This window comes from Terrapene carolina, unplaced genomic scaffold (genome assembly GCF_002925995.2).
Source record: "Terrapene carolina triunguis isolate 2854851 unplaced genomic scaffold, T_m_triunguis-2.0 Scaffold58, whole genome shotgun sequence".
Classification (NCBI taxonomy): domain Eukaryota; kingdom Metazoa; phylum Chordata; order Testudines; family Emydidae; genus Terrapene; species Terrapene triunguis.
In genome coordinates, this window is record NW_020664409.1 from 94,397,054 (window position 1) to 94,422,501 (window position 25,448).

The 25,448-nt window shown below is 42.3% G+C and overlaps 1 protein-coding gene across 10 annotated transcripts in view; it reads right to left on the reverse strand.

The window, feature by feature from the left end:
- The window catches only part of MTSS1 (MTSS I-BAR domain containing 1), a 169,953-nt gene that overhangs the window by 122,266 nt on the left and 22,239 nt on the right, over positions 1–25,448 (reverse strand). For all 10 annotated transcript variants that reach the window (XM_024205465.3, XM_026646446.2, XM_026646420.2 and 7 more), the window contains exons 2-3: positions 23,136–23,197; positions 19,293–19,366 (exon numbers count right to left, since the gene is read on the reverse strand). In XM_024205465.3, coding sequence (XP_024061233.2) covers positions 19,293–19,366; positions 23,136–23,197 — 136 coding nt within the window. The remainder of the gene's footprint in view (positions 1–19,292; positions 19,367–23,135; positions 23,198–25,448) is intronic.

Here is a 25,448-nt window from a genome sequence, read left to right on the forward strand (position 1 = left end):
CAATGCAATGCCCCAAAAGGCATTCTACATTCCATGAAGTCGAAAGACAGCAGTCCTTTTGATCCCAGATCTACTCATCTGAGTCACATAGGAATTAACTGACAATCATTAATATTTATGTCATACGGGGCGTTCTTTATGCCATCACTGTTTAGCACTCCCACTGAAGCCTGCCAAAGTAGAGGCCTAATTAATTGATAAGCCACGTCTAGAAAGCTTTCATTCAAACTAGAGATGCAGTCCCTTATGTTCCTGCCAAAACAATTCTACTCCCACTCTCCTGTCAGCATGATCAGGTCTAAAACTTATAAATAAAAAACAACATTAAAAGGTTTTCATCTGAGTTAAAAGTAATTTGAGATTTCTCAAAAAAAAATCCCAAGAAACCAGACTCCCTGTAAACTGGGTTTTTTTTAAAATGTCATTAATTAGAGATAACATCTTTAGTTGCTGAAATGAAATCTAAAAGAGTAGATGGGAGTTCTAAACAGGAGGTAAATTAGAGAACTGAAGTGTTCTCTACATTTATTGCATGGAAGTTTCAGTGTCTAAACATATTGTTTTCATTAGTATCTTGTAATAAAAACCTGGAGTGAAAGGAACTAAGATAGGGAAGTGGAACCTTAACAAGGCTTTCAAAGTTGTCTAGTTTTACACCTGCTTTACACTGCAAAATAGATTTGGCTATCAGAAAGGTCTGCCTCTACTAGGCATAACACCTGGGCTTGTTAGCGCTCAAGACTGTGGTGCACTTATTTGTGGCTAGCCCTAACCTCATTATCCAGAGCTAGAACAATCAGGGTCCAAAACACCTTGCTTTTCACAAACGTGACCAATAACAACCAGATTATTTTTCAGGTTGTATATTTATGGGTCATCTAGTTTAATGCAAATATATGGACGATGCTGCTTCTTACCATAGGACGTTTGTGCTTCCAAAAACAAGAAAGTTACCCACAGATGCAGGTAAAGGACAGAAAAACAGCACATAAAGCCTTTGCTGAATAAAATGTGAGCTCTACCATTTGCTTAGTAGAGCTACATGAACCAGGCATTAGAAATCTGGCCAGAAATGGGGAACAATTACCAGTGTTTACCACCCACCTCACCCTCAAAAAATGTTAGAAAATCGTATGTTCTCATTGTGTTCTCAAGAGTGGTAAAATTTACAAATAATTTAAATGAAGCAAAAGAAAATGGGGAGAGCTTTAAAGATAAAGCAGAGCATGGTTGCCAGCCTTGTGGGGCATTGATGGAAAAATCCCCAGTCCAACATACATCAACCACTGCATCCTACAGGTGACTGAGGGGAAGACACTGAGCATTTATAAAAAAAATACTCTTATCCATCTCATTAATTAATCCACAACACCAAGTAAGAAAATACTCACCCTTTTAACAGATGGAGGAAAATAAACTAAGTGACTTGCCCAGAGTTAATAGATTTTAAGGCCAGGAGGAACCACTCTAATCAGCTAGGTCAGAGAGAGAGAAAAATGTCAAAGATGGGATTAGAATTTAGAATTTCCTGGCACCCAGCCTTGTGTTTAAACCAATCCGTTCACTCCTCTATCCAAGAGGCACCAGAGACAGTCTTAGATTGCCGAGCGTTGAATCATTTTGTTAGGCTGTTTCCCCTTTTGAGAAAGACCTGAAATACCCTTAACTAGAAATTACTGTGATCATATAAACGGATGTTCCACTGTCGAATACTGTTGGCATACAATTAAAAAAAAAATTGCACACAAATCACACTTGAAACCTAAACTCAACATATCTCCTTAGCTAGGTTGTTGTCTGGCACACAGCACGCCATTATGTGAAACAGCTAAGGAAAAGGTTCATATATTCCTCATGTCCTTTCGACCTTTTCTCTTTGCAGCTCCTGGAAGCAATGAATCAAAGGTAAACTGAACTGACTTGCCCCATTTCATTTCCATGCAACTTAAAACCACAGCGTTAATATTTAATGTTTACTCCCATTGGTCATGGGAAAGCTTTTTACATGGGGAATGCACTTCATTTAAAAAGGGAAACATTTACATATTAGAGGAAATAATGGTAAAGAATGATGCTAACAGCACCTCCTTGCCTTATTTTCCACAACAGATTTCCTAAAGTTTGATGACATTCTTTAAACAATGAAGCTACACTACCGAGGAACACCTGTAGAACCCACTTTGCAAGCCAGGCTTCCCATTTTTGCAAGTGCAATTTATCTACCAAGACTTTAACTCCTGGTGAATTACTAGAGGAAAGTATGAATTAGACATGAACAAAAACAATTGTGGGTATCATTATTTATTGTATCTGCAAAACGGTGCACACAAAAATGGAGGCCTATTTTGAAAGTTGGGCTTGAATATTTCCCATACAAAAGGTGGCATAAAAATTAGGTTTTGAAGCACTGTTTGTTTGTTTTTTATAGTACACCCTGATCTGAATGCAGTAATGTATCAACAGTCCACATATTGAAGTGAAAGGAGCAGTGAGGTTTTCCTACTTTAGTCTTAATGAATCAGTCCTTCCACAAGCAAAGGAAATGCTAGATCTTCCTGCCAGCTCTGTCCAATATCCGCCAGCAGCACTCAGGACAGGCAGATACATTTTCTTAAAACACACACCCATTCAAGTTCTACTGTAAGGAAGTTTATGTACTCTAGTACCATGCTTGAACAGGCAGGCTTTGTTCTGACCAGGCAACAATTGCTTCCAAACATTACTCTTCACTCAATTTTCAGAGCAGGTTACTGTTCGCTTATGCTGTACATGAAATTTCAAGTGATATTACAGTACCATCAACATTTTTCTTCTCCACTTTAATAATTTACTCACAAAAACGGTCTTCGGCACCACCCTGCTTATTTAAAAAACCCTTCCCCCGCCTCCCCACTCCCATTTTGAAAACTACATTGCACTCACAAGCCGACTGCTTCCCATGTGCCCACTTGTGGCTCTGGGTTGCTTTGCAGGCAGCCTGCCTCAGTTTCCCCCATTCAAGGAGCTTCTTAAACTCCACACAGACCTTTCTTGTCCATTCACCACCCCTTTTCAGGAGTGCGAGTTTATTCACATAAACAAAGCTCCAAAACACAATCCATAGGTTTTACTCTCGACAGGTCAATCCCAGGCTTTTCCCGTCTGTAGTCTCAGGAGGGAAACCCATGCTCCAGGTGTTTCTGCTGGAGCCAATTCACCCTACTGCTGGGTCTTCCTACCTGGGGTCTTTCCTGCTTTGGCAGGCCATTTCCAGACCCTAACTGGCTCTAGCTTCCAAACCCCCTGGGTACGAGGGTCTTTCCTGCAGAAGTCTTTCTTACTTCCTGCAGTCTCCTGAGCTTCTTCCTTAACTGTAGCCAGCTGCTGCCCTTTATAGGGAAGTATCTAAACCAACCCAGATGTGCCTCTTTAGTAACCAGGGTTGGCTAGACCCAGGCCCTCCAGCCTTTAGGGGCAAGCCACCCTGTTACAGGCTTTATCAATTAACCACCGCAAATCTGTACGGTGCCCTTCTATCAAGTAGTCTGGAATGGGCAGAGTATTACGCTGTCCTTTCAAAGACACCTTTCATTTCCCCAACTGCAGGCTAAACTGTTGTTTGTTTAATCACACATGCCATTCCCAATTACCCGCCTCACTCAGGCTTCTGGTTGCACAGCCATGAAGTACAACATGTGAACTCTTTACCTCTGAACCAGCACGTCTGAAGCCCACACTTAGCTACTATTTATCTAGCACAGTGGTTCTCAAACTTATTTGATCGGGCCCCCCCTTCTTTGTGTCTATAATCCTTTACGCTCCCCCCACACACAAGTACGTATACCACCACCCAGCTCCGAAGGCAGTGCTGCACCAGCAGCAGCACAGAAGTAAGGGTGGCAACGTGAAAAGTGATATTCATCAATATCACTTTTCCCAAAACTGGACGCAATACTCCAGATGTGGCCTCACCAGTGCCAAATAGAAGGGAATAATCACTTCTGTCCATCTGCTGGCAATGGTCCCACTAATGCAGCCCAATATGTCTTTAGCTTTCTTGGCAACAAGGGCACACTGTTGACTCATAACCAGCTTCTCATCCACTGTAATCCCCAGGTCCTTTTCTGCAGAACTGCTGCTTAGCCAGTTGGTCCCCAGCCTGTAGCGGTGCATGGGATTCTTCCATCCTAAGTGCAGGACTCTGCACTTGTCCTCGTTGAACCTCAGCAGAGTTCTTTTGGCCCAATCCTCCAATTCATCTAGGTCACTCTGGACCCTATCCCTACCCTCCAGCATATCTACCTCTTCCCCCAGCTTAGTGTCATCTGCGAACTTGCTGAGGGTGCAATCCATGCCATCATCCAGATCATTAATGAAGATGTTGAACAAAACTGGCCCCAGGACTGACCCCTTGATTAACAAGGTTTCTCAGCAATATCAACCAACACATGCTGTTCAGTTCTGACACTACCTCCTTCTGAGAGGTGGCACTAACAAGTTACCTGGAAACATTTTATTGGTGTCCAAAAATACTCAACATCATGACTGCACTAAACCAATGGCATCATGTGAACAGGCAGGTTAAAATTTTGTATTATGGATAACAATGTCAATTAAACAAAAAAACAAAAGGAAGTATTTTTTCACACACTGCACAGTCAACCTGTGGATGTTGTGAAGGCTAAGACTATAACAGGGTTCAAAAAAGAATTAGATACGTTCATGGAGGATAGGTCCATCAATGGCTATTAGCCAGGATGGGAGAGATGGTGTCCCTAGTCTTTGTTTGCCGGAAGCTGGGAATGGGCGACAGGGAATGGATCACTTGATGATTACCTGTTCTGTTCATTCCCTCTGGGGCACCTGCCATTGGCCACTGTCGTAAGACAGGATACTGGGCTAGATGGACCTTTGGCTAGATGGCCATTCTTATGAAATCTTATTCTAAAAAGTGTGATTATCCATATTTTTATACTCAAATATGTTCAACTAACTTTCAATTATACATTAGAATACATGTTCACACCTCAGACTATGTTGCTGATGCTACAAACTTGGCTGGCAATAAGACTGCCCTTGACTTTAATTCACAATATCTGGGAAACTGATTACAGTCTAGGTACCATTCTGGTCACTTCTTTGAGGCATTCTTCTGACTGTATGAAATATTCTCTGCTCAGGGATTGTTACTCTACTGCAGGTGGCTATTTCTATGTTGTATTCCCCTTCTCATGAAAATGGGGTTCTACTCTGAAAAATATACAAACATACCATGGGATTCCATCTTCAGACACAACATAATAATTGTTCAAGAAGAACCAGGATATTTTCCAGACTGCCAGCACCACAAAACCTGGATTGTGAAAGTCACCTTTGTTCTTGTCTCTTTTCATTCTGCTGTGCAACCCCATTACAAATGAGAGTAGAATCTGGCCCTGCAAATGTAACTTTGTTAACGATGCTATTCACTATACACAGCAAAATAGACTCCAGCTCAGTATCAGTATGGGATAAATATTTTTGTTACAGCTGTTATCCTGTGGAGAAATAGCACCCATTCCTAGCCTTACATTTCACTTTGAGATGGGTTGAAGTGATGCCCAGAATATAAGAATATTCTACCACCAATTCTCACTGTATTCTTCAATCCTTCAAATCTATGGCTCTTTTGGCAACATTAGAAACCTACACGCTGTCCACCTCTGATGCGGGCATTCTTCAGAATGCCCATTTTCAGATCGCAGTACCCATTTGAGGTGCATGCACTTCAGTTGTAGCAAGGAGAGCCACATTCCCTATCTTCTTGGTTGTAATCAAACATTTGCACAGGACTGCATGGAACTGTGAAATACGCTCTTATACAACTCCGAAGAAAAGCACCAGCCAGCTCCTTGATATTAGTTTCTATAGTAACCAGTCCCTAGGCCCAGGCGCTCACAGCGGGGGATAATGCAGATTTCAATTTTACATAGCAGTAAATGCTTCAGAAAGACAGAGTTGCATAGTAATTGTAAGCACTGGCATAGCAAACAGAACCACCCCATACAATTATCCCATGATTCTGCTACACTGCAATCCAACAGAATGTTCCCCCACTCCCTATTATTTTTCACATGGTTATCTGCAATCTGTGCTAGGGCCACTGCTGCAAAATGGCAGCATTTTTCACCACGGTCTTTGTAAGAATAAGAAACGTGCTCCCTCTCATGTATCAAACAGTGCCAAACGCAATGAGATTTAACCGAGGGTAACCCAACCATTCACTGAGATTGGGTCATTTTTGAACCAGAACTTGCCTGCTAAAGGCCAAATGAAACAATCGGGGGGGGGGGGGAAAGAAGGGGAGAATCATTCACTACAGAAGTTTGCCCTTTTTACACCCGCTCTTCCTAGAAAAGAAGATAAGAGTGGTTCTAACACTGAATTGAAACAGCAGGACGATCACATTATTTTAACTTTCATGCAGTTTTACAGGTTGGACTTCATTAATAAGGGAGTGGAGCGAGAGGGAAGGGCACAGAACAATAAGTCACTTGTCCTAGGCTGATACTAGTTTTCTAGTACAATCTGACAACCAAAAGGGCTCCCCTCTCAAGGGGCTCAGAATTCTGCATACAGAGGGTATTTCTACCCCAATATTGGCCAAACAAGACCAGAAAACTGCCTAGGCTCTAGCTCCAGGAGATGCCTCGTTTTAAAACAAACTGACACTTGCACATAGCAACAGGGGCAAATAATTGAGCTAACAACACCCAACAGCTCACAAGCAAACAGAAGGACAAGAAAATACAGGAAGTCAATCTATTTTAAGCAAGACCTCATTATTACCATACAAATGTATAACCTTCCTCTGAGCAGCAAGTATACAAATGTGGGATGAATCATATCACTAAGCAAACTGCCTGGCAATGAGAACAGCCCTAACTAGTTTGCTTGTACACAAACTACACAACTGAAATTGCTGACACCTCTGCAGTAAGGGTGCATAAAAAGAATTGACATGGCGGAGTTTAGCCTCCAGGGAATAATTAAAACAACATCAGAAACAGTAGCTCAAGCTTCCTTCTGAGAGACAGACTTTATATCACAGAGCAGGGAAAGCCTGTTAGACAATGCAAATGCCACTGGGTCTTTTGTTCAAGGATTAACCAGAGCTCCATTGTTCTGGATGTGCAATTCTCAATTCTAGACTTCCAAGGCTTGTAATCTCACATTTGCTTGTGTCCTTTATGTTGTCAGAAAACAGAATTCTGTCTGAGGGGAAAACCTAAGAACAAACCTGTATTCCAGTCCAAAGGGTGTATCTTTATAAAGTGCCACAAATACACTGCCTTGCATCACTCAGAACTGATGTAAAGGAATGAAGAGAGGGACAAATGGCTTAAAGACGTGATAACAGGACATACTCCTATGTCAGTGGTCTGAATCTTGCCTGGGTTGATACTAGAAGTTGCCAGCACAAAGATCTGGTGTGACTTGCAGGAAGCAAGTTGACCTTGCTAATCCGACTTCTGGTGGGCACATTCCCCTGTCCACTAAAGCTACCATCACAACTGTCACCCTCAATGTCAGCAGAGGTATGTCTACACTGCAATTAGACAGCCACAGCTGGCCGGTGCCATCTGACTCGAGCTCGCAGGGCTCAGGCTAAGGGGCTGTTTAATTGCAGTGTAGAGGTTCAGGCTAGGGCCACAGCCTGGGCTCTGGGACCCTCCCACCTCTCAAGGTCCTAGAGCCCGGGCTGCGGCCCAAGCCCAAATCTCTACACTGTAATTAAACAGCCCCTTTAGCCCAAGCCTTGAGAGCCCAAGTCACCTGGCACGGGCCAGCCACAGGTGTTTAATTGCAGTGTAGACATACCCAGAGAGGCCAAGGAGTGAACTGGCATATAGAGACTCAGCTGCCTTTCATCTCGAGAGGTGGCCTAAGCAGCTTTGGGTGGGACATGGAAAGGCAGTTGGGCAAGCATCGCCAGCTGCCTATACAGTACTTTTATTTGGGCAACATCTCCAGGGCCACCAGGATGAGTCTACCTAGATAAATTCATGGAGGATAGGTCCATCAATGGCTTTTAGCCAGGATGGGCAGGCAGGGATGGTGTCCCTAGGCTCTGTTTGCCAGAAGCTGGGAATGGGCGACAGGAGATGGATCACTTGATGATTACCTGTTCTATTCATTCCCGCTGGGGCACCCGCCATTGGCCACTGTCGGAAGACAGGAAACTGGGCTAGATGGACCTTTGGTCTGACCCAGTATGGCCATTCTTATGTACTTTAAATAAAGGGCGAGCAACTCAATTCTAACTTAATGGCCTTAAACTTATTTTTCCTATAGATGCCTTATGACAAATAGATTAAAATAAAACAAATATTGATAAACTACAATGGAAACATCTCTTTAGCAACTGTTGCTAACCAACAGATTCACAGAGGGGAAAAAAGCTCTTTGTTGTGGTTACTACAGAAGTACGGTTATGCACCAACCAGTACCAGTTTATCACATCATGACTGAATTAGACTGAAAGGCGATCTCCAACCATAGGAAGATGGGCTGTATTGACAAGTAACCATCAACCAAAACCTCAGCCGCCACTGTTTTAAAAGTCATTCTCGCTCTCTCCCTCCAGTAAATTAGTGAAATGAAATAATCCTTAAACAGCTTGTGGTTTACACTCATCTTCACAGTTCCCCAAGAAATTGGATTTTTAAAGGTTTTAAACACTTAACTCAAGACCAATTCCAAAAACAGGCATTTTGTTCCCAGTCCTGCAAGGAACAACATGTGGGCAGACACCTACATGGAGTCCAATAAAGGGCACCACATGGACACAGGGGTCGGTCCATAGAGCCTTAGATACTACAGTGCTAAGAAATACGTAAGTCAGAAAAAAAGCTGCTGTTATTGATTAAATAGCAATGCATACCTAATGCTCCCTCTTCCTCTACCCCCCACTACCTCCCCCAAAAAGGTTTCTGACTCAATGTTTCTGAATAGATTTGCATTTTTAATCAGGAAAGGGGTGTCAAGCTCTTCCTTACTATACACCTGCCATTTCTTATTTGCACTCCCTCCCAAACATTGGTTTGGTGGTGGGTGTTTTTTTGTTTTTGATTTTTAAAGAAACCCTTGCAATTAAATTTGTTCATTTCTGCTGCCCGAATACAAATTGTTGCAGCAGCCTAATCCATCTCCAAACTGCATTTCAATCTCTTTACAAAAGACAGACGGCTTCATAAAAAAACGCTTCGATTTAGGGAAAGAGACATCATCGTCTATTTATACACCATATTGCGCAAAGCACCGTGGACTAGGTGGCCATGTAGGTTGCCATAGTGATTATTTTATCTATCAAACTGGAAATTTCCCCTCAGTGTGAAGTAGCAAGGCAGCACTAATTTTGATTACATGAATCCTGAGCTAGCTTTAGACTTGACCGGGGACACACACACACACACACACAATCTAGCTAGAAACAACAAAAAATTATTAGAACATAGCTTTAAATCTCTTGCATTTATGCATTTAAGATTAAACTACATCTAAAAAAGACAAGACTCAGGTCTCATTCCATTCTGACCCCATTCTACTGAGTACCACAGAACTCTCAAGGTAGGCATGCAGCTCAGTGACTTTAACACTGCGCTCTATCTATGCGCAAGAAGATAGAGATGAGAAGACATGGATAATACTACCTGCCTTCAACTATGTACTTCCTTGATTCTGCAGATTTAATATTAAAAAGATAGTTTTAAAACTATTATCTGTTATGCAGGAATTGATATTACAGACCACAGATTGTATGTAAATATATATTCAAGCAATTTAAAAACTACCTGTAAAGGATTTTAAATTGACCCCTTTATTGCACGTACTGGTAGCATGAAAGGTTTATTTAAATATTGCTTTTTCTCCTTTTTGATTTACACCTTACAAGTACCATGTGTGTAAAGTCTGATCATCTCTGGGTTTTATTTATTTGGGAGGACCAGGGGAAGGACAGAGATGTTTATTGTAAGTTCCTATGCCCTTAATTGAACAAAGGTTTCCTTTATTCTAATATCACTTAAACAGCTGTTAATGAAAAAAATAGTTTCATAGTGATTAAATTCCCTTCCCCTCATCAGCTCCACTTTTACTCCCATGCTTCTTGTGATGTCATCATTTATAGTAGGTCCCCAATCACTGGAGACTGCCCTAGAGCCGGGCAAAAACAGGGACAAGTTTTTTGGGAAAATTACATTTCTTTTCTGCGCCCATCTCTACAGCTGGTTCAAAGTTTAACCTTGAAGTTTTTTGACAGCAAAGGGACACTTCTTTCAATATTTCCCATGCTACTGCGCTGTACTGTCATGAATGTTGTCCTGCAAACAAAATTTATGGTAATTTTTATTAAGTCAAACACCAGTTTAGGAGAATTAAAATATTTACTCAGGAGACCTGGACTCTATTCCCAGCTCTGCTAGTGATTTGCTGTGTGGCCTTGGGCAAATCACTTCCCCTCGGTTTTTCCCCACATATCACTTATCTTGTTTAGTTAGATCGCAAAACCTTTGGGGCAAGGATCATCTTACTTCACGTTTACACAGTGCCTGGCACAGTGGGGCCTCCAGGCACTACTGAAATACAAATAAATAATTCATTTTCACAAGACCGGATGGCAGAGACTCATCTTCTGCCCATAGCCCTCAGTTGCCTTTCCCCAGCCTGGGAACACCAGGGGTACTTCTACGCTGCAAAGCGAAGGTGTGATTGGAGCACAGGTAGGCATACCCATATTAACTTTAATCTAGTTATCACGGTTAATAATAGCTGCATAGATGCTTCACAAAATTCAGCACTGGCTAGCAACTAGAGTATGCACCCTGGGTCCCTGGGAGTATGTCTACTTTGCCACTAGAAGCATGTCTCCCCGTCCAGTCAGACTTGAACTAGTGCACTAAAAAACAGCATTGTGGACATAGCAGCACAGGCAGAGGCACCTGAGCTCTGACCTAGGGAGTAGGTGGGCTTGTACTCAGGCATCTAACCCATGCTGTCATCCACGCCACAACATCCACACTGCTATTTTTAGCACGCTAGCATGAGCGGCGCTAATGTGTCTCTGTCTACCTGGGCTGGGAGGCACGCTCTCAGCTGAGCATAGACATAAGCATCCGTTTTGGCTGCTCTCCAATGTGCTATCTTGGCTAGTCCTCACGGGCCTTGATACCCTCCAACCCCAAGTCCTATCCTACCGTCAGGAAACCATTTCTGACACACATCTCACTAGCACTCTAATGTGCAGATCATCTTTCACTCCTCATGGACTGCTGTAGAATGAAGGGGATTGAGAGCATAAATAGCACTGACATCTTAAAGTGTATTGCACTGTACATGGAAAGGGAAGGTGTATCACTTGCAGGACATGTCAAGTTGAAGCAAGGCCCATGAGTTGCATCATCACACACTGAATCAGACTGTCCACAGAAAAGCTCTCTGAGTTACTGTATTATTAAATCATTCTGAGGCACACTTATCTGCCAATGGCAAATACTCCTGCTATGTGTATTAAAAACCACTTCAACACAGTTCAAAAAGAAAAAAAGCTAAATGCGAAGTGGATACTGAAGGACTCATTAACAATTGTACTTTGAAGATCAATTGTTAGCTCCCACGTAATCACAAAGCTTCCAATTTCTCTTCCCATAAGTCTTCTAAATTTACACCCATGAAAACGAAGGAAAAGGTGGGGAGACATTGCCACTTAATATATTCAGGCTCCCCTATGAATATTCAATAAAGCAGATTTAAAGGATAACATCAGTACTAACTCTGAAGCTAAAAACATTAGGCTAATGTCACTACTCCCCTCCAACCTACATTTTCAAGTTTTTTAATCCAGTGCCAGTCTGGAAGGACATCAAAATATAGTGAAGGCAAAGAGAAAATTAGTGTAGGTACAAAGCAAAGAAACCAACTTACCCACACACTAAAACTGCACAAATAATTTTATATTTACAAACGACAGTGTTTTGAACATATTGGGATTCTCTTGTTATAAGAAAACATAGCAGGACCATGTCAACTTAATTTAAGGCCAACATTTATAGAAGGCTGGGTTAGAACAGAGGCTCTAGGATTTTAAGTCTCTAAAAATGACCATTTCCCCCTTCAATGGTTTAAACTCGTAGTGTAGTGTAGAGCAGGGCTTAGTATGTCTCCTCACTCCCCTTTCTCTCCCTTCACTGCCCGCCCCATTCACAAGGAGCTTATGCCCTTATCTGTGGGTTTTTTTTCCCCACTGCTATCTATGTCAGGATGCCCCAAAGTCCAGATTATACCAGTAAAGTAAGAGTGGCTACACTTCTTTTCTATTTCCACATTTGCAGGAATAAACTAAACTTCTATAACCACTTTATACTGGTACAAGTACATCCACACATGGGGAGGGGGGGTTAACAACTGGTTTCTAAACCAATATACACCTCTACCCCGATATAACGCTGTCCTCAGGAGCCAAAAAATCTTACCGCGTTATAGGTGAAACCGCGTTATATCGAACATGCTTTGATCCGCTGGAGTGCGCAGCCATGCCCCCCCCGAGCGCTGCTTTACCGCATTATATCCAAACTCGTGTTATATCGGGATAGAGGTGTAGTTGGTACAAAAACTGAATTTAAGAGCTGATCTACAATTTGGGGCCCAAAATTATTAAAATCCAGATACTGGATTTGGGTTTTTGCAACATTTGTGCACAAGGGTTGTCAAGGCTGTATCCCCACTTTGAACTTTAGGGTACAAGTGTGGGGGCCTGCATGAAGACTTCTAAGCTTAACTACCAGCTTAGATCTGGTCCGCTGCCACCATTTTCCACAAGCTAATTCCCTTCCCTGGGAAGCTTTGAGAAACCTTTCACCAATTCCCTGGTGAATACAGATCCAAACCCCTTGGATCTTAAAACAAGGAGAAATTGACCCTTCCCCCCTCCTTCCTTTCACCCACTCCTGGTGAATACAGATCCAACTCCCTTGGATCTAAAAACAAGGAAAAATCAATCAGGTTCTTAAAAGAAGGTTTTTAATTAAAGAAAAAGGTAAAAATCATCTCTGTAAAATCAGGATGGAAAATAACTTTACAGGGTAATCAAACTTAAAGAGCTCAGAGGACCCCCCTCTAGCCTCAGGTTCAAAGTACAGCAAACAGAGATAAACACTCTAGTAAAAGGTACATTTACAAGTTGAGAGAACAAAGTAAAACTAAGACGCCTTGCCTGGCTTTTTACTTACAAGTTTGAAATATGAGAGACTTGTTTAGAAAGATGGGGAGAACCTGGATTGATGTCTGGTCCCTCTCAGTCCCAAGAGTGAACAACCCCTTAAACAAAGAGCACAAACAAAAGCCTTCCCCCCCCCCAGGATTTGAAAGTATCTTGTCCCCTTATTGGTCCTTTGGCTCAGGTGTCAGCCAGGTTACCCGAGCTTCTTAACCCTTTACAGGTAAAAGGATTTTGGAGTCTCTGGCCAGGAGGGATTTTATAGTACTGTACACAGGAGAGCTGTTACCCTTCCCTTTATAGTTATGACAAGGGTACATCAGGGACCAGGATTTTTTGCTGCAGTAGGAAGAAGACTTAAACTTGTTCTCTATTCATGCCAGGGGATTTGGGACGTGAAGGTCCAAAACTGGAGGGATCTAGCAGACTCTAAATGCAGGGTCTGTTACTATGGTGCTCATGCCCAGAGGTGTCAGGGTGCAGAGTTTTGCTGGTGCAATAAGAGGGTCCCTGGCTAGCATCCAATCCAGGCCGGGACTGCTGCAGCTGAATGGGCATATCGTGTGCAGCTATCAAGAGTTTAAGTGGAGAGTGGAGTGCACTTGTTCAGGAAGGCCATGCAGTTTCTCAGAACAGCTGGGCGATGGGATGTAGAGCTGCCTTATGGGAAAGGGTGGGAGTCCTCCAGTGGTGACTCCTGTTCTGCCAAAATGAGAAAATGACTAGACCAATCTAGTTTTTCCTTTCTCCATCCTCAGCAAAATGCAGACTAAGCCAATAATAACAATTAAAATAATAATAATGCCTAAAAATGCACTTACGTAGTGCTTTGCATGAGTAGATCACAAAGTGCTTCGCCATCTTTTAATGCATTTATCCTCACAACGCCCATCGCGAGGTAAGGCAGTGCTATTATCTCTAGTTTAAAGATGGGGGACTGCAGCACAGAGGGGCTAAATGACTTGCCCAAGGTCACACAGGAACTTTGTGGCAGAGTAGGCTATTGAACCCAGTGAAAGATATTGTTCTTTATAAATCAAAAAATTCTGAATGGGTCTGAGGTAATTTTTCCGCCAAAATTTTTTTGATGGGGGTTTTAATAAAATAAGAATACTTATACCATTATACAGACCTCGGTTCAGCAAGGTATTGAAACGTATGCCTAACTGGCAAAAGCCATCTATTGGAGAGGGTTGATGGGGCAGAATGAGAGTATTTTGGGGAAGTGGGAGAAAAATGGCTTCTCAGGGTGAGGGGTTGTTTTGTTTTCTTAATCTATTGCTGGCCAAGGTAAACTTATCTCCATTTGCAGCCAATAGGATCTCTACCATGGACTTCAACAGGAGCAGTTACGCCAACGTTGAGCGCTTCTGAAAATCCCATCCTTAACGCCAGTGGCTAACGAAATGTAATGTATTCGTATTTACTGTAATTTTATTGTACATTTAATAATTCTAAGGGCAGTTGGTACTTGTTCTTTTTTTGTTTTTTAAATTGGGACATAAAATAACTCTCAGCCAATGAATAACTTCACTGTAGTCAGTGGGACAACTCACATGCTTTATATTAGGCATGAGCTCAGGCATACCTTGCTGAACTGGGGCCATAGACTTTACACATGAACTAATCCTCCCATGAACTCTGGATAAGAATTATCTTCTGGTATGGACGGGGAGGAGAGAGGGAGAGAAGTATAGGGCCTAATCCTGGGAGTTTCTGAAGACAGTCCACTTCTACTGAAGTCATTAGAAGTTGGGGGCACTCAGCACATATCCCAAGATGGCCCCACAGCAGATGTATCTAGACTAGAATAAAAGGTGGATATTTAAAAATGCATAGTTGAACCAATTTAGCCAGCACCCTTTGAATATACCTTTTATTCTAGTCTATGCAAGCCCCATGACCTGAGGAAGGCCAGCTCTGAAACTGATACAGAGCAGAACTGAGATTCACATGTACTTGGCTCCCTGCCCGCGGTCAATCCACCAGACCACGCTGTCTCCTTAGAGTGAGATAAATCCTCCAATACAACACAGTGTTATACTACTTGAGTTCACATGCTTTTATAACGAATTCTGTATCCGGTATATAAATATAACTAATATATGGCAACGCACCACTTTTACTGCATGTGTTAGAGGGACAATGTTCTTTCATTGGTCGACTCAAATAACAGCTCTTCTTATTTAGGGATCAGACTGGAAAAAAGAAGTGGTAAGATTTATCCTCCACTCACCATCCTGGAACAGCTGAATGTTTCTGCTCACACACATCAGGAGTAAGCATCATCAGTATTGAAATCCTTCAGAGTTAGCCCCCCACCTTGAAATGAACAGAGCAGCTCAGACCACTCTGAGCTATTGTTTCGATAGACCAGCTCAGTACAACAATGCACTGCGTCACATTGAGTGGGTCTTTGCTACCTCAAAGGTAGCCTGTGCGGAATGATAGCATGACGCAGCACAGCGTACTGACACACTCCACCCTGTGAGTCTATTGTTTTACACTCTCCCCTTAGAAACCTTCCACCGCAAAGACTCCAATCCCAACGGGAATATAAAAACTGCGCAACAAGCAAAACCTGCAAAGTTAAAGTCAAGAGGAGGCAAATGACCAAGGGAGACCAGCGGGTCTCAAACTGTGGGTCACGACCCCAAACTGGGTCGCAACCCCATTTTAATGGGGTCACCAAGACTGGCATTAGACTTGCTGGAGCCCGGGGCCAAAGCCAAAGCCAGAGTCCCATTGCCCGGAGCTGAAGCCAAAGCCCGAGGGCTTCACCCCTGGGAGGTAGGGCTCAGGCTTCGGCTTCAGCCCTGGGCAGTGGGGCTCAGGTACAGGCCCCCTGCCCAGGGCTGAAACCCTTGGGTTTCAGCTTTGCCCCCCCACCCCACCCAGGGCGGTGGGGCTCGGGCTTTGCCCCCGCCCCACCCAAGGTGGCAGGGGTTGGGCGGGCTCAGGCTTCAGTCTCCCTTCCTGGGGTCGTGTAGTAATTTTTGTCATCAGAAGGGGGTCACAATGAAATGACGTTTGAGAACCGGTGAGATAGGAAGGGAATAGCCAGCACTTCAGGGTGGCAGACCTCAAGTACCATGCATTGGTTAGTGCCAGCTAGAAAAGTCTGGCTTCAGTGTTGTACTTCATGGAAATGAAACGAGAAGCTACGTGCAGCCCATCATCCTCAGTTATCTGCAAAAGTATTAGGGTTTCCCCTGTATACGTGGGTATGTATAGTTGTAAATATTTACATATTATATACATAGACATAGACAGTATTTTCTCCCTCTGAAGCAAATGCTGATGCAAGCAGATTGACAAGTAGCCAGAGAGGGCTACTGCTGACTGACTGTGATAAAATGCTTTCATCAGCTAGAACGCTGGGCCTTAAAATAACACGCCACTTCCAGTAAAACAGTAAGCGATTACAAAAAAAAACCCAGCACACAGCTTTACAACAATTTAATCACATTACTTCCCATTAGGGAATAACACTGTCTCTCTGAAATAGGCAGGTGGATCAGCATTTTTACTTAAAGTTACCAAAGAAGTACTTGTTCATACAATGACAACGTATACCTATAATTCAAACCATGCCAAGTTGCTAAACCTTCTGTCAAGTGGTACACAGGATGCATGTGTATTTCCTGCTTGTAGTTTGCCCTCAAACATTTGCATACATATTAAAAACAAACATTTTATATACTCTGCACAGACAGTTAACGCAAAAGCAAACTTGGCTAACTTCAGTTAATGTAAACAAACATGGGACAAAACTGTTTTAAAAACTACCCTGGGTTTTGCGGTATTAAGCATAATCTATACCAACAGCAACCACCACAGGTCAAAGAAACACACAATTAATAAAGGATAAAATACACAGAAACAAAAAAAAAATGGCAACATTTAGTACAGTATTATCTTAAGTCCTACATATCTAACTAACAACTTCTCAAGGGGCAAATCCACAGGCAGGAAAAGAATCCCCACATCACAAAAGGGAGGAGAGGGTCAGTATTTTTAAGCCAGATTTCACTTAAGCTATTACTTTTATGAAGATGTTGGATGAAATCCTGACCCCAGAGAAGTCACAGGAGTTTTACTATTGACTTCAATGGGGCCGGGATTTCATCGAGTCTACAGCAAAAAAGAGATAAGGAGTCATATTAGTTTAAGAACCTCAAGGAGGTTTCTTCTTGGGTACAATGCAAGATGCTAATTCTTAGTAATACACACTCAGGGGAAAATGGAAGAGCCACTAGCCTGAAATTTCAATTATTTTGTCAGAATGTCAGTTTCTAAAAATATGTCAAAATTCCCTTCTATCATTTCAATTGGGGGAAGTGAGGGAGGAAGAACAGTGGGGGTTATACAAATTTAATAGGACTGAATTTACAGAGCTTCTTTTCTGAAGGCCGCAGTCATGAGAGATGCAATGCATGTTGGATATAGTCCAAATACATGGAACAGAAGTATAAAATATTCCACAATAATTTGCATAGATCCACATTACTTCGTTTTTTTTTTGTCATTCAAGAATTCAAAACGCTTCTAAACAAAATTTTTTTTAATTATCTCAAAGCACTTTTAGTGACCCAGCACTGAAGCAGAGCTCAGCCAAGCCCGAACTTTGTGGGTGGAAAAAAGAGGTGTTTCAGAATCCAAACCCAAAATTTTTCACCTTGGGTCCCTCTAACAGTCTCATCTCTAGTTTTGCCCCTTTCCTGCTATGTACACCAGAAGTCAAGTCTGTCAATCATGGTCTGATGTCCAACATGTATGCTGGCATTTTTTAACGTATGTATTAATATCACCAACAGTAGATAAAAAAATTCCTTCAGATAAGCTTAGCAGAATGCAAATATTAGCTTCAAAAAAAAAAAAAATCTGGTTCCTCAAAGTTATCACAGTGCCCTTATTTAACTCTTGTTCTAGCTGCTACTACTGCTCTCAGAAGGAAAAGTGTGGCTTAGATAGTTAGCACATTGCTAATTAAACCTCACACTTTTCAACATTAGGATGCAGTATTAGGATGCAGTATTACTCAAAGCTAGAAACCAGCAAGGATTTATTAGGACCAACAATAAATAAATAAATAAATAAATAAATAAATAAATAAATAAAATTTAAAAATCCCAAAAACCCAAAGCTAGAAGCTACTGAAAACAACTTGATGAACAGTTGTACATTCACTTTGGAATATCTCTTCAATAGAGCCCTGCTGGACCGGGCAGCCCAGCCTCTGCAGAGACATCAGAACTCTTGTTGCCTGGGTCAGTGTTCATTTAGCACACCGCAGAAAATCAGCCTTTTGCTCCCCACTCACCCAGGGGTCTGGCAGGATTGTCAGCTGCACTGTTTCTACTTGTCTATTCAAGGACAAACTTGCACAGTCACCCCATATGAACCTGGACATCCCTCATTTCCTGCTAGAGGCAAGGAGAACTAGTTTGGCCACTAATTAGCAGGTTAAGGAAAAATTATAGGGCACGGGAGGGTGGGGAGAATAGAGGAAGATTCCTCTAAAATGAAGGTACAGGCAACTGTCTCAGATATCCAGGGACTGTGGCTTAAAACAAAAACAACAACAACAACAACACTACAGACCAGATCCTCAGTTTGTGCAAGTCAGCACAGCTCTATTGTCTTCAATGAATCTACATTGACAGACGCCAGCTGAGGATCTGACTTTACATCTCTTTTAAACTTATTTATGGGATAAAGTGTCAGAGTGAGAACAGATACAGATTTCAATAAATCTAGAGTTAGAATATTCTTTCCAAGCATGTAATTCAGAGGGCAATTAAGAAATATTCCAAATGATTTGTGTCAAACAAATCAAGATTATGGGTCTCCATCATGTTTCAAAAAAATCTTTTCAAACCATCTCATATTCTGCATATTCAAAGTAAGAGCTCATCAAACAGAGGTCTACCAGATCTGCCTGTCAGTGGTAACAAGTTAGGCTTTTTTTTTTTTTTTTTTTTTTTTTTTTTTAACCACCACAAATGGTATAAACTGGACACGGCATTCTGTTAAACTAAATATTGACACATCTGCTTACCACGTGTGTTAGTAGCCATGTCAGCCACTTTCTGAAAGGCGTCCAAAAAGGCAGCCGCTGCTACTACTGTCGTCCTGAAATGCAGACAGAAAACAAAACATTAGCTATGTCTCATTGCTGCCTGTTTATTATTGTCAAAAATGTTTAGGCTCATTAAGAAACTAGTGGGAACTTGCAGGGGCAACAATATAACAAACCCCCCTCTAATTTGTGTTTGAATTTAGCCCTCTTCTGCCTTCATTTCTTCATCTCTTCCTTGTTTTGTGCGGGTACTATGGACCGTGTTGCAGCCATGCTAATGCTGTGCTGTGAACTGCACAGGACAGGTGTTATTTCAAAAGGATGCAGCCAGACCCTTCGAGCGGATTTCATCTGATGAATCAATATTAAAGCAACCAAACATGAAAAAGAATCTAAACAAATTAAAGCCACTACTATTTTCAGGGGGCACCTGTACCTTGCAGGATACATCCCTATATAAGGGAGAAGTAAGTTCTCTGCAGTCCTAGTCAAATCCTAGCCTAAGCACATCATTTGAGTTCTCATTTGATGTGTACCTGCCTCCCTGATAATTGTGAGCGCATAAGAGGGTACGTTGCAAGAGATCTGTTGATGCTGTTTGGGAGTTTTGGGACCAGTGGGAAAAGGAGAATATTCACTACCCAGAGATTTCTCTCTGTTCTACAGTTACACCAGGGCATGACAAATGGTTATATCATTCACCTCTTGACAGGTAGGTCAGCACCTTCAGTCTTAGTTGCCGAGCCAGCAAGACCCACCCCCACCTTTGCCTCTAGAAGAGCTAAACCAAATGTCATAGTGCTATATATAAACATGAACAACAACAAAATTGCACCTGCTGACTAATCGTGGGTGCCTGTGCAAATAGAACCAGGGCAAAGAAAGGAGTTACGAGTAAGAAGTCTCTTCTGTACCGGAGGCAGTCTCACCACAAGGAGGAGACAAACACACCCCCAAGAGACAGAAGAGAAAAGATGACAAAGGCAGAAGAGCCAACTGAAGAAAATTCCATCAAAACTAATGCACAAGATACAGAATACCTTCCCCCTCCCCCCACATCCTTGACAGAAGGAAGGCCCACCAAGCTATAAGGAATGCCCAAAGGGCACATTGTCCATAGGCAGCATCTGAGGATGAAAGCATAGAGGCAGTATGTTGAGAACACTTCTGCAGGGACCACCAACTGGGAGATTTGCACTTCTTCAGCTACAGCTGCTCACCTGTTCTGTCTAGGAAGTGAACTGGATTGGCCTTTCAGGTTCAAAGGGCAAGGATGGCCTGCTAATTGCATACTACAGATAAACAGTTTTATCTATTTAGATAGCAAATCTAGCCGCTGGCATCCCTTGATTCTTATCCTCAGAGAGGACAAACGTGGATTCCAGTTTTCTAAATAAGTAGGTCTTGAGGGCCCTACGCATCACAGCTTTGTGCCAGAACTTTTCTTTTTCTGTCTTTCAGTCTGGGTATCCTGATTTAAATGAAATTAGGACAGGACTTTAGGGATTAAATGAGAACAGTGGCACAGCAATATTTAGTCCTCATGGACAATGAGGTATGGAGAAACATAGGCGAATATAGTGAATTCCCTCCTCCCCACAACAGTTGAAGAGATCACTCCAAATGAGTCCCAGACAATCAAGATCCCCTTAAAGAGATCCATCAATTTTACTTTGCCTCAGAAGTCTCCTCATTATGGCCTAAAGGCAGAAGTCTATCCTCGCCACACTCACCGAACCAAAAACGTGAGCAGAAAGCTGCAGGGAAGCTTGTCCGCACTCAATAAAGACCATAATTGTAGATAAAGAATGGTTTTCCTGAGAGAGCTGGAACTGGACTACTTGGATGTTATCCAACCCTCACTTCACGCACACCCTCAAAATACAGGAGACATAAATGGTAGTGCACAGTTGGGCTACAGACGATGCAGAATGCCTCCTAAGAGGCTTCTCAATCTTCTGATCCAAGATATAGGTTTGAAAGGGATGATGACCTCAAATGGATGGGAGGAGGAATCTCTACATACTGTCATTTGTAGGTCAGCCCCGGGATAGGGGGAGGAGCACAGCTTCTCTAGCTAATTGTTAATACTTATTCATGGACCTGGCTATTTCCACATCTGGATTTTTCCAGCATTGTTTTCCTATTATTAGACTCTTCCAAAATCATACGCTACATTATCTTATCCAGATTGTTAATAAGGAGGCTCCACTTCTCTGATAAGATAACACTAGGGGGCCCTGACTCCAGGTTAGATTACTTATACTCCCCTTTGTCAGAGGAAGCAGCAGAGGCAAAAGATTAACATTTGCTGGAAGTGAGTGAGTGAATCCTCAAACTGTCTGTGCACACTTGGCCATAGCTGCATTTGTATTTCACCTACTCCTACAGCTTCCCAAGCTGCAAAAGGAGGCAGAAGCAGGAAGCCAGATAAGACTTGGGGTGTTGGGTGTACAGAGGAGCTCCTGGAGATAAGGAAGTAGGCCTAGCTCCTTTCAAGAGTACCAATATGGCTCCGCTTTCCAGTCCATCCCATTCAGGACAAGACTTCAGGGAAAACCTGGAAACCGACCAGACAACGTTTGAACATCTAAGAACCCAGGCAGACTCTTTCCAGTGGTGCCTTCCAAAATCCAAAGTGGATTTCATAAGGATCTGCAACTTGGAGTGACGCTATGGCACAGTCCTGTAAAACCTTTCTGGCACTTAAGTACTCCCAATATGTGGCAATTGCCTTACTGGCATCACATATCGAAAAAGGGCAGGTGGGGGCTGGATAGGGTGGGGACAAGCAAGCTCACATTGGCCAAAACAATGCCTTCCTAGCCCCAGGGGCACGCTTCAAATCCCATACTGCAGGACTGGTGGTGGAGGAGAGAAGGACGTGGAGAGAAAAAAAGAGAACTGAAAATCTTTAAAAACAGATAACTACACAACCTAATAGGAGTCAGAGAAAGCATGGTTCCGCTTTTCCTCCTTTTACTTCTTCAGTAAGACAGGCAAATCCCACATGGGATACCAAATGGGATAGGACTGCATGGAAAGGGAAGGACACATGCAGGCAACCAACCACAGACAGGATTTTGTGGGGGTTTTGACAGGACACATGAGACATGTATATCCCATTAGTTTAGGAAACAAGGTTCAGTTCATAGTAACATGCAATTTAATTTCTCCCCTCTCTCTATGTGAATAGAAAGGCATTTTATGAGTCTGTTGATTCTGTTACTGATACCAAGTCGTGACGGATATAGAAGCTGCTTGAATAATATTTTATTAATGGAAGGCTATGAAAAGTTATCCAGAATGCACTTGGTATACTGAGACCCAATCAGTTACATGTTATTAACTGCTGCTGAATGACCCAGAACTGTGATTCCCTTGGCAGGCAGATCTTCTGTCCTAGTATTTAGGTTATCATAGACTTTACCCAATATTTAGAGTACTCCTGTAACTTAATAAGCCTTTATCTTACATTTATAAAAATAATGTAAGGACTTTCAACCCCAAAGCTATGCGTTAATTAAATCAACTGTCTTACAATAATATTCCAGATGGGGCCACATCATGAAACAATGAAAATGTGAAAAGAACTTACTGTCCTGTGTGGAAAATTAGCTATTTGTCTGAAATATACTAAAACTGTAAAAGGTGGCACACAGAAATTACATTGATGAGTTTTGAATATGAAATATTTAAAAGAAAAGCTAAACTAAAAACATGCTAAATAGACTATCAAGGATGAAGCACCATTTGAACTACACAGGATGCCTAGCATGTCCACACATGCCAAGGGGATGGGCTGTGCGATAAGAAACTTACCTTAGCTGAGACTGCAGTTTCCCAGCTTTGTTTATAAAATCTTCCCAAACTGGGTAACTTCCCTGAAAGAAAAAAACAACAACTGATAATGAGAATTTTAGTGGCCATTCAATTTTGACATTCAGAATTCAGTGTTTGAGATCATACGAATGATCAAAGTAAAGCAATAAAGCCTACTTTTTGTTTAATAAATGTCCATCCCTTGAGCCGTGTAACATTTTTCTAACAATTTATCTGCGGTTCCTTTAAAACTACATTGTCATTAAACAAAAAAAATTCCCACTGGTTCTGAATTCAGGCTGCCTGTTTGCTGAACATAAGCAGCAGAGAGAACACTATATCCCAGGACTTGAGACCTAAGTTCAAATACCTACTCTGCCACAGACTTCCTGTGTGACCTTGGGCAAGCCACTTAGGGCTTGTCTACACTTACTGGGTGATCGACACATGGCGATCGATGTATTGGCGATCAATTTAGCAGGTCTAGTGAAGACCTGCTAAATCGACCGCAGATTGCTCTGCCGTTAACTCCTATACTCCACCTGAACGAGAAGAGCAAGGGGACATCGCGTAGTGTGGACCCCGTGATAAGTAGATCTAAGTAGGTCGACTTCAGCTACGTTAGTCACGTAGCTTAAGTTGCATAACTTAGATCGATCTCCCCCCAAACTGTCTAACATTAAACTGTGTCAAATAAGGTTTGGTATACAGAGCCGTTAGCCCTGCTTAGTACCATGGCAAACAGAATTAAACATCTTTTTAGTCTTTTATTACAGATAAAGAAAAAAAGGGGAAACAGTTAACATTTAATGCATTTGAAATGTAGAATAAGGCTTTCATTTGAACAACATCCCTCGTTCCTTTTTCCACTCTATTTGGGGAGAATTTTTATGAGTAAAACACCTTGTTTGACAGTCTTTCAGATGGTATCAAAGATAACAACTGTCCTTTTTGGAGGGGATCTTAGTTAAGATGGGCTGGAGCGGTTATAAATACGGTTGAAGTTTGACCCTGTTTAGATAAAACAAGACATACACAAGAAGGGAGAAGAAAGAACAGCAAAGACAAAGTGCAGCTTTTGTCTCTGGTGTTGACTTTCACTTGCAATCTCTCTGCTGGAAAAATCACAGGCACAGCACATGGTTTTGTCGGCCACTCTGAGACCTGGCAAACTTATACACCTCTACCCCGATAGAACATTGTCCTTGGGAGCCAAAAATTTTACCGCATTATAGGTGAAACCGCATTATATCGAACTTGCTTTGATACGCTGGAGTGCGCAGCCCCGCCCCCCCGGAGCGCTGCTTTACCGTGTTATAGCCAAATTCGTGTTATATCGGGTCGCGTTATATAGGGGTAGAGGTGTACCAGCGATGGACTGTTTAGGGCATTGCTTTTAACAGCCTCTTTCTGATCACAGGCTTACAGCAGTCTAGCAAAATATACACTTTTGGCTGGCTAAGCCAGACTCTAATTAGACAAAAGGCAAACAGTGAAGGATAGCCAAGGTAAGAAATGGGGTGTGGACCGAAAATGACATACTGTGTGGAGTGGCAGGAGGGGAAAAGTCTCACATCGCAGGTGGTATTCAGGATTTAGCCAGAGCCAGTGGAGGTGACAATGTTATCTAACTTCCTCTCTGGCCCAGTCTGCTCAGCACCTCTCAGGATTAGGACAAAGATGATCCAGGTCCCAGTAGACAGTGGGGTGGCAGCCATGACAGTGAGGCTCGCTCCTTCCCCTTCTTTTAATCAGCCAGCATTGCCGTCATCCCCGAAAATCTCCTTCTGAGGACTCTTGGTCCTCATTATTTTGTCACCAATTAGGCCTAGTCTCCAATACTCTAATTTTGGTTCATTGTTTTCCTGTCCCCAGGCTTTTCTTGGTTACCAAGCATTATCTTAACACTGTTCTTGAATTATATCAGTAGGCCTTTTTGTTAGGGTTAATCCAGTCTGTCTCCCTTTTGCACCTTTTCCCATCAACACTTATTGGTATAGGTTATTGTGACATCTTACGGACTTTCACTCACTTTTCTCAGCTGAGCTCACAATTAGGATAAATTGGTAGGCCCCGTTACCACAACAGCTCTATTCAGAATAAGTGTTGAGTCCCGCTTTGACCTAGCTTCTCCCGGCCCCCCTGCCACAGTACAATCAGCTGACCATGCCCCACCACAAATAATTCCAACTGACTAGGGGTTAGAGAGAAAAAGAGACCGTGTTCACTTTAATAAATGTGTAAGATACTCAGTTACTGCAGCAATGGGCATGGTACAAGCCTAGATAAAACAGATGCCCACAGCTGAGAATA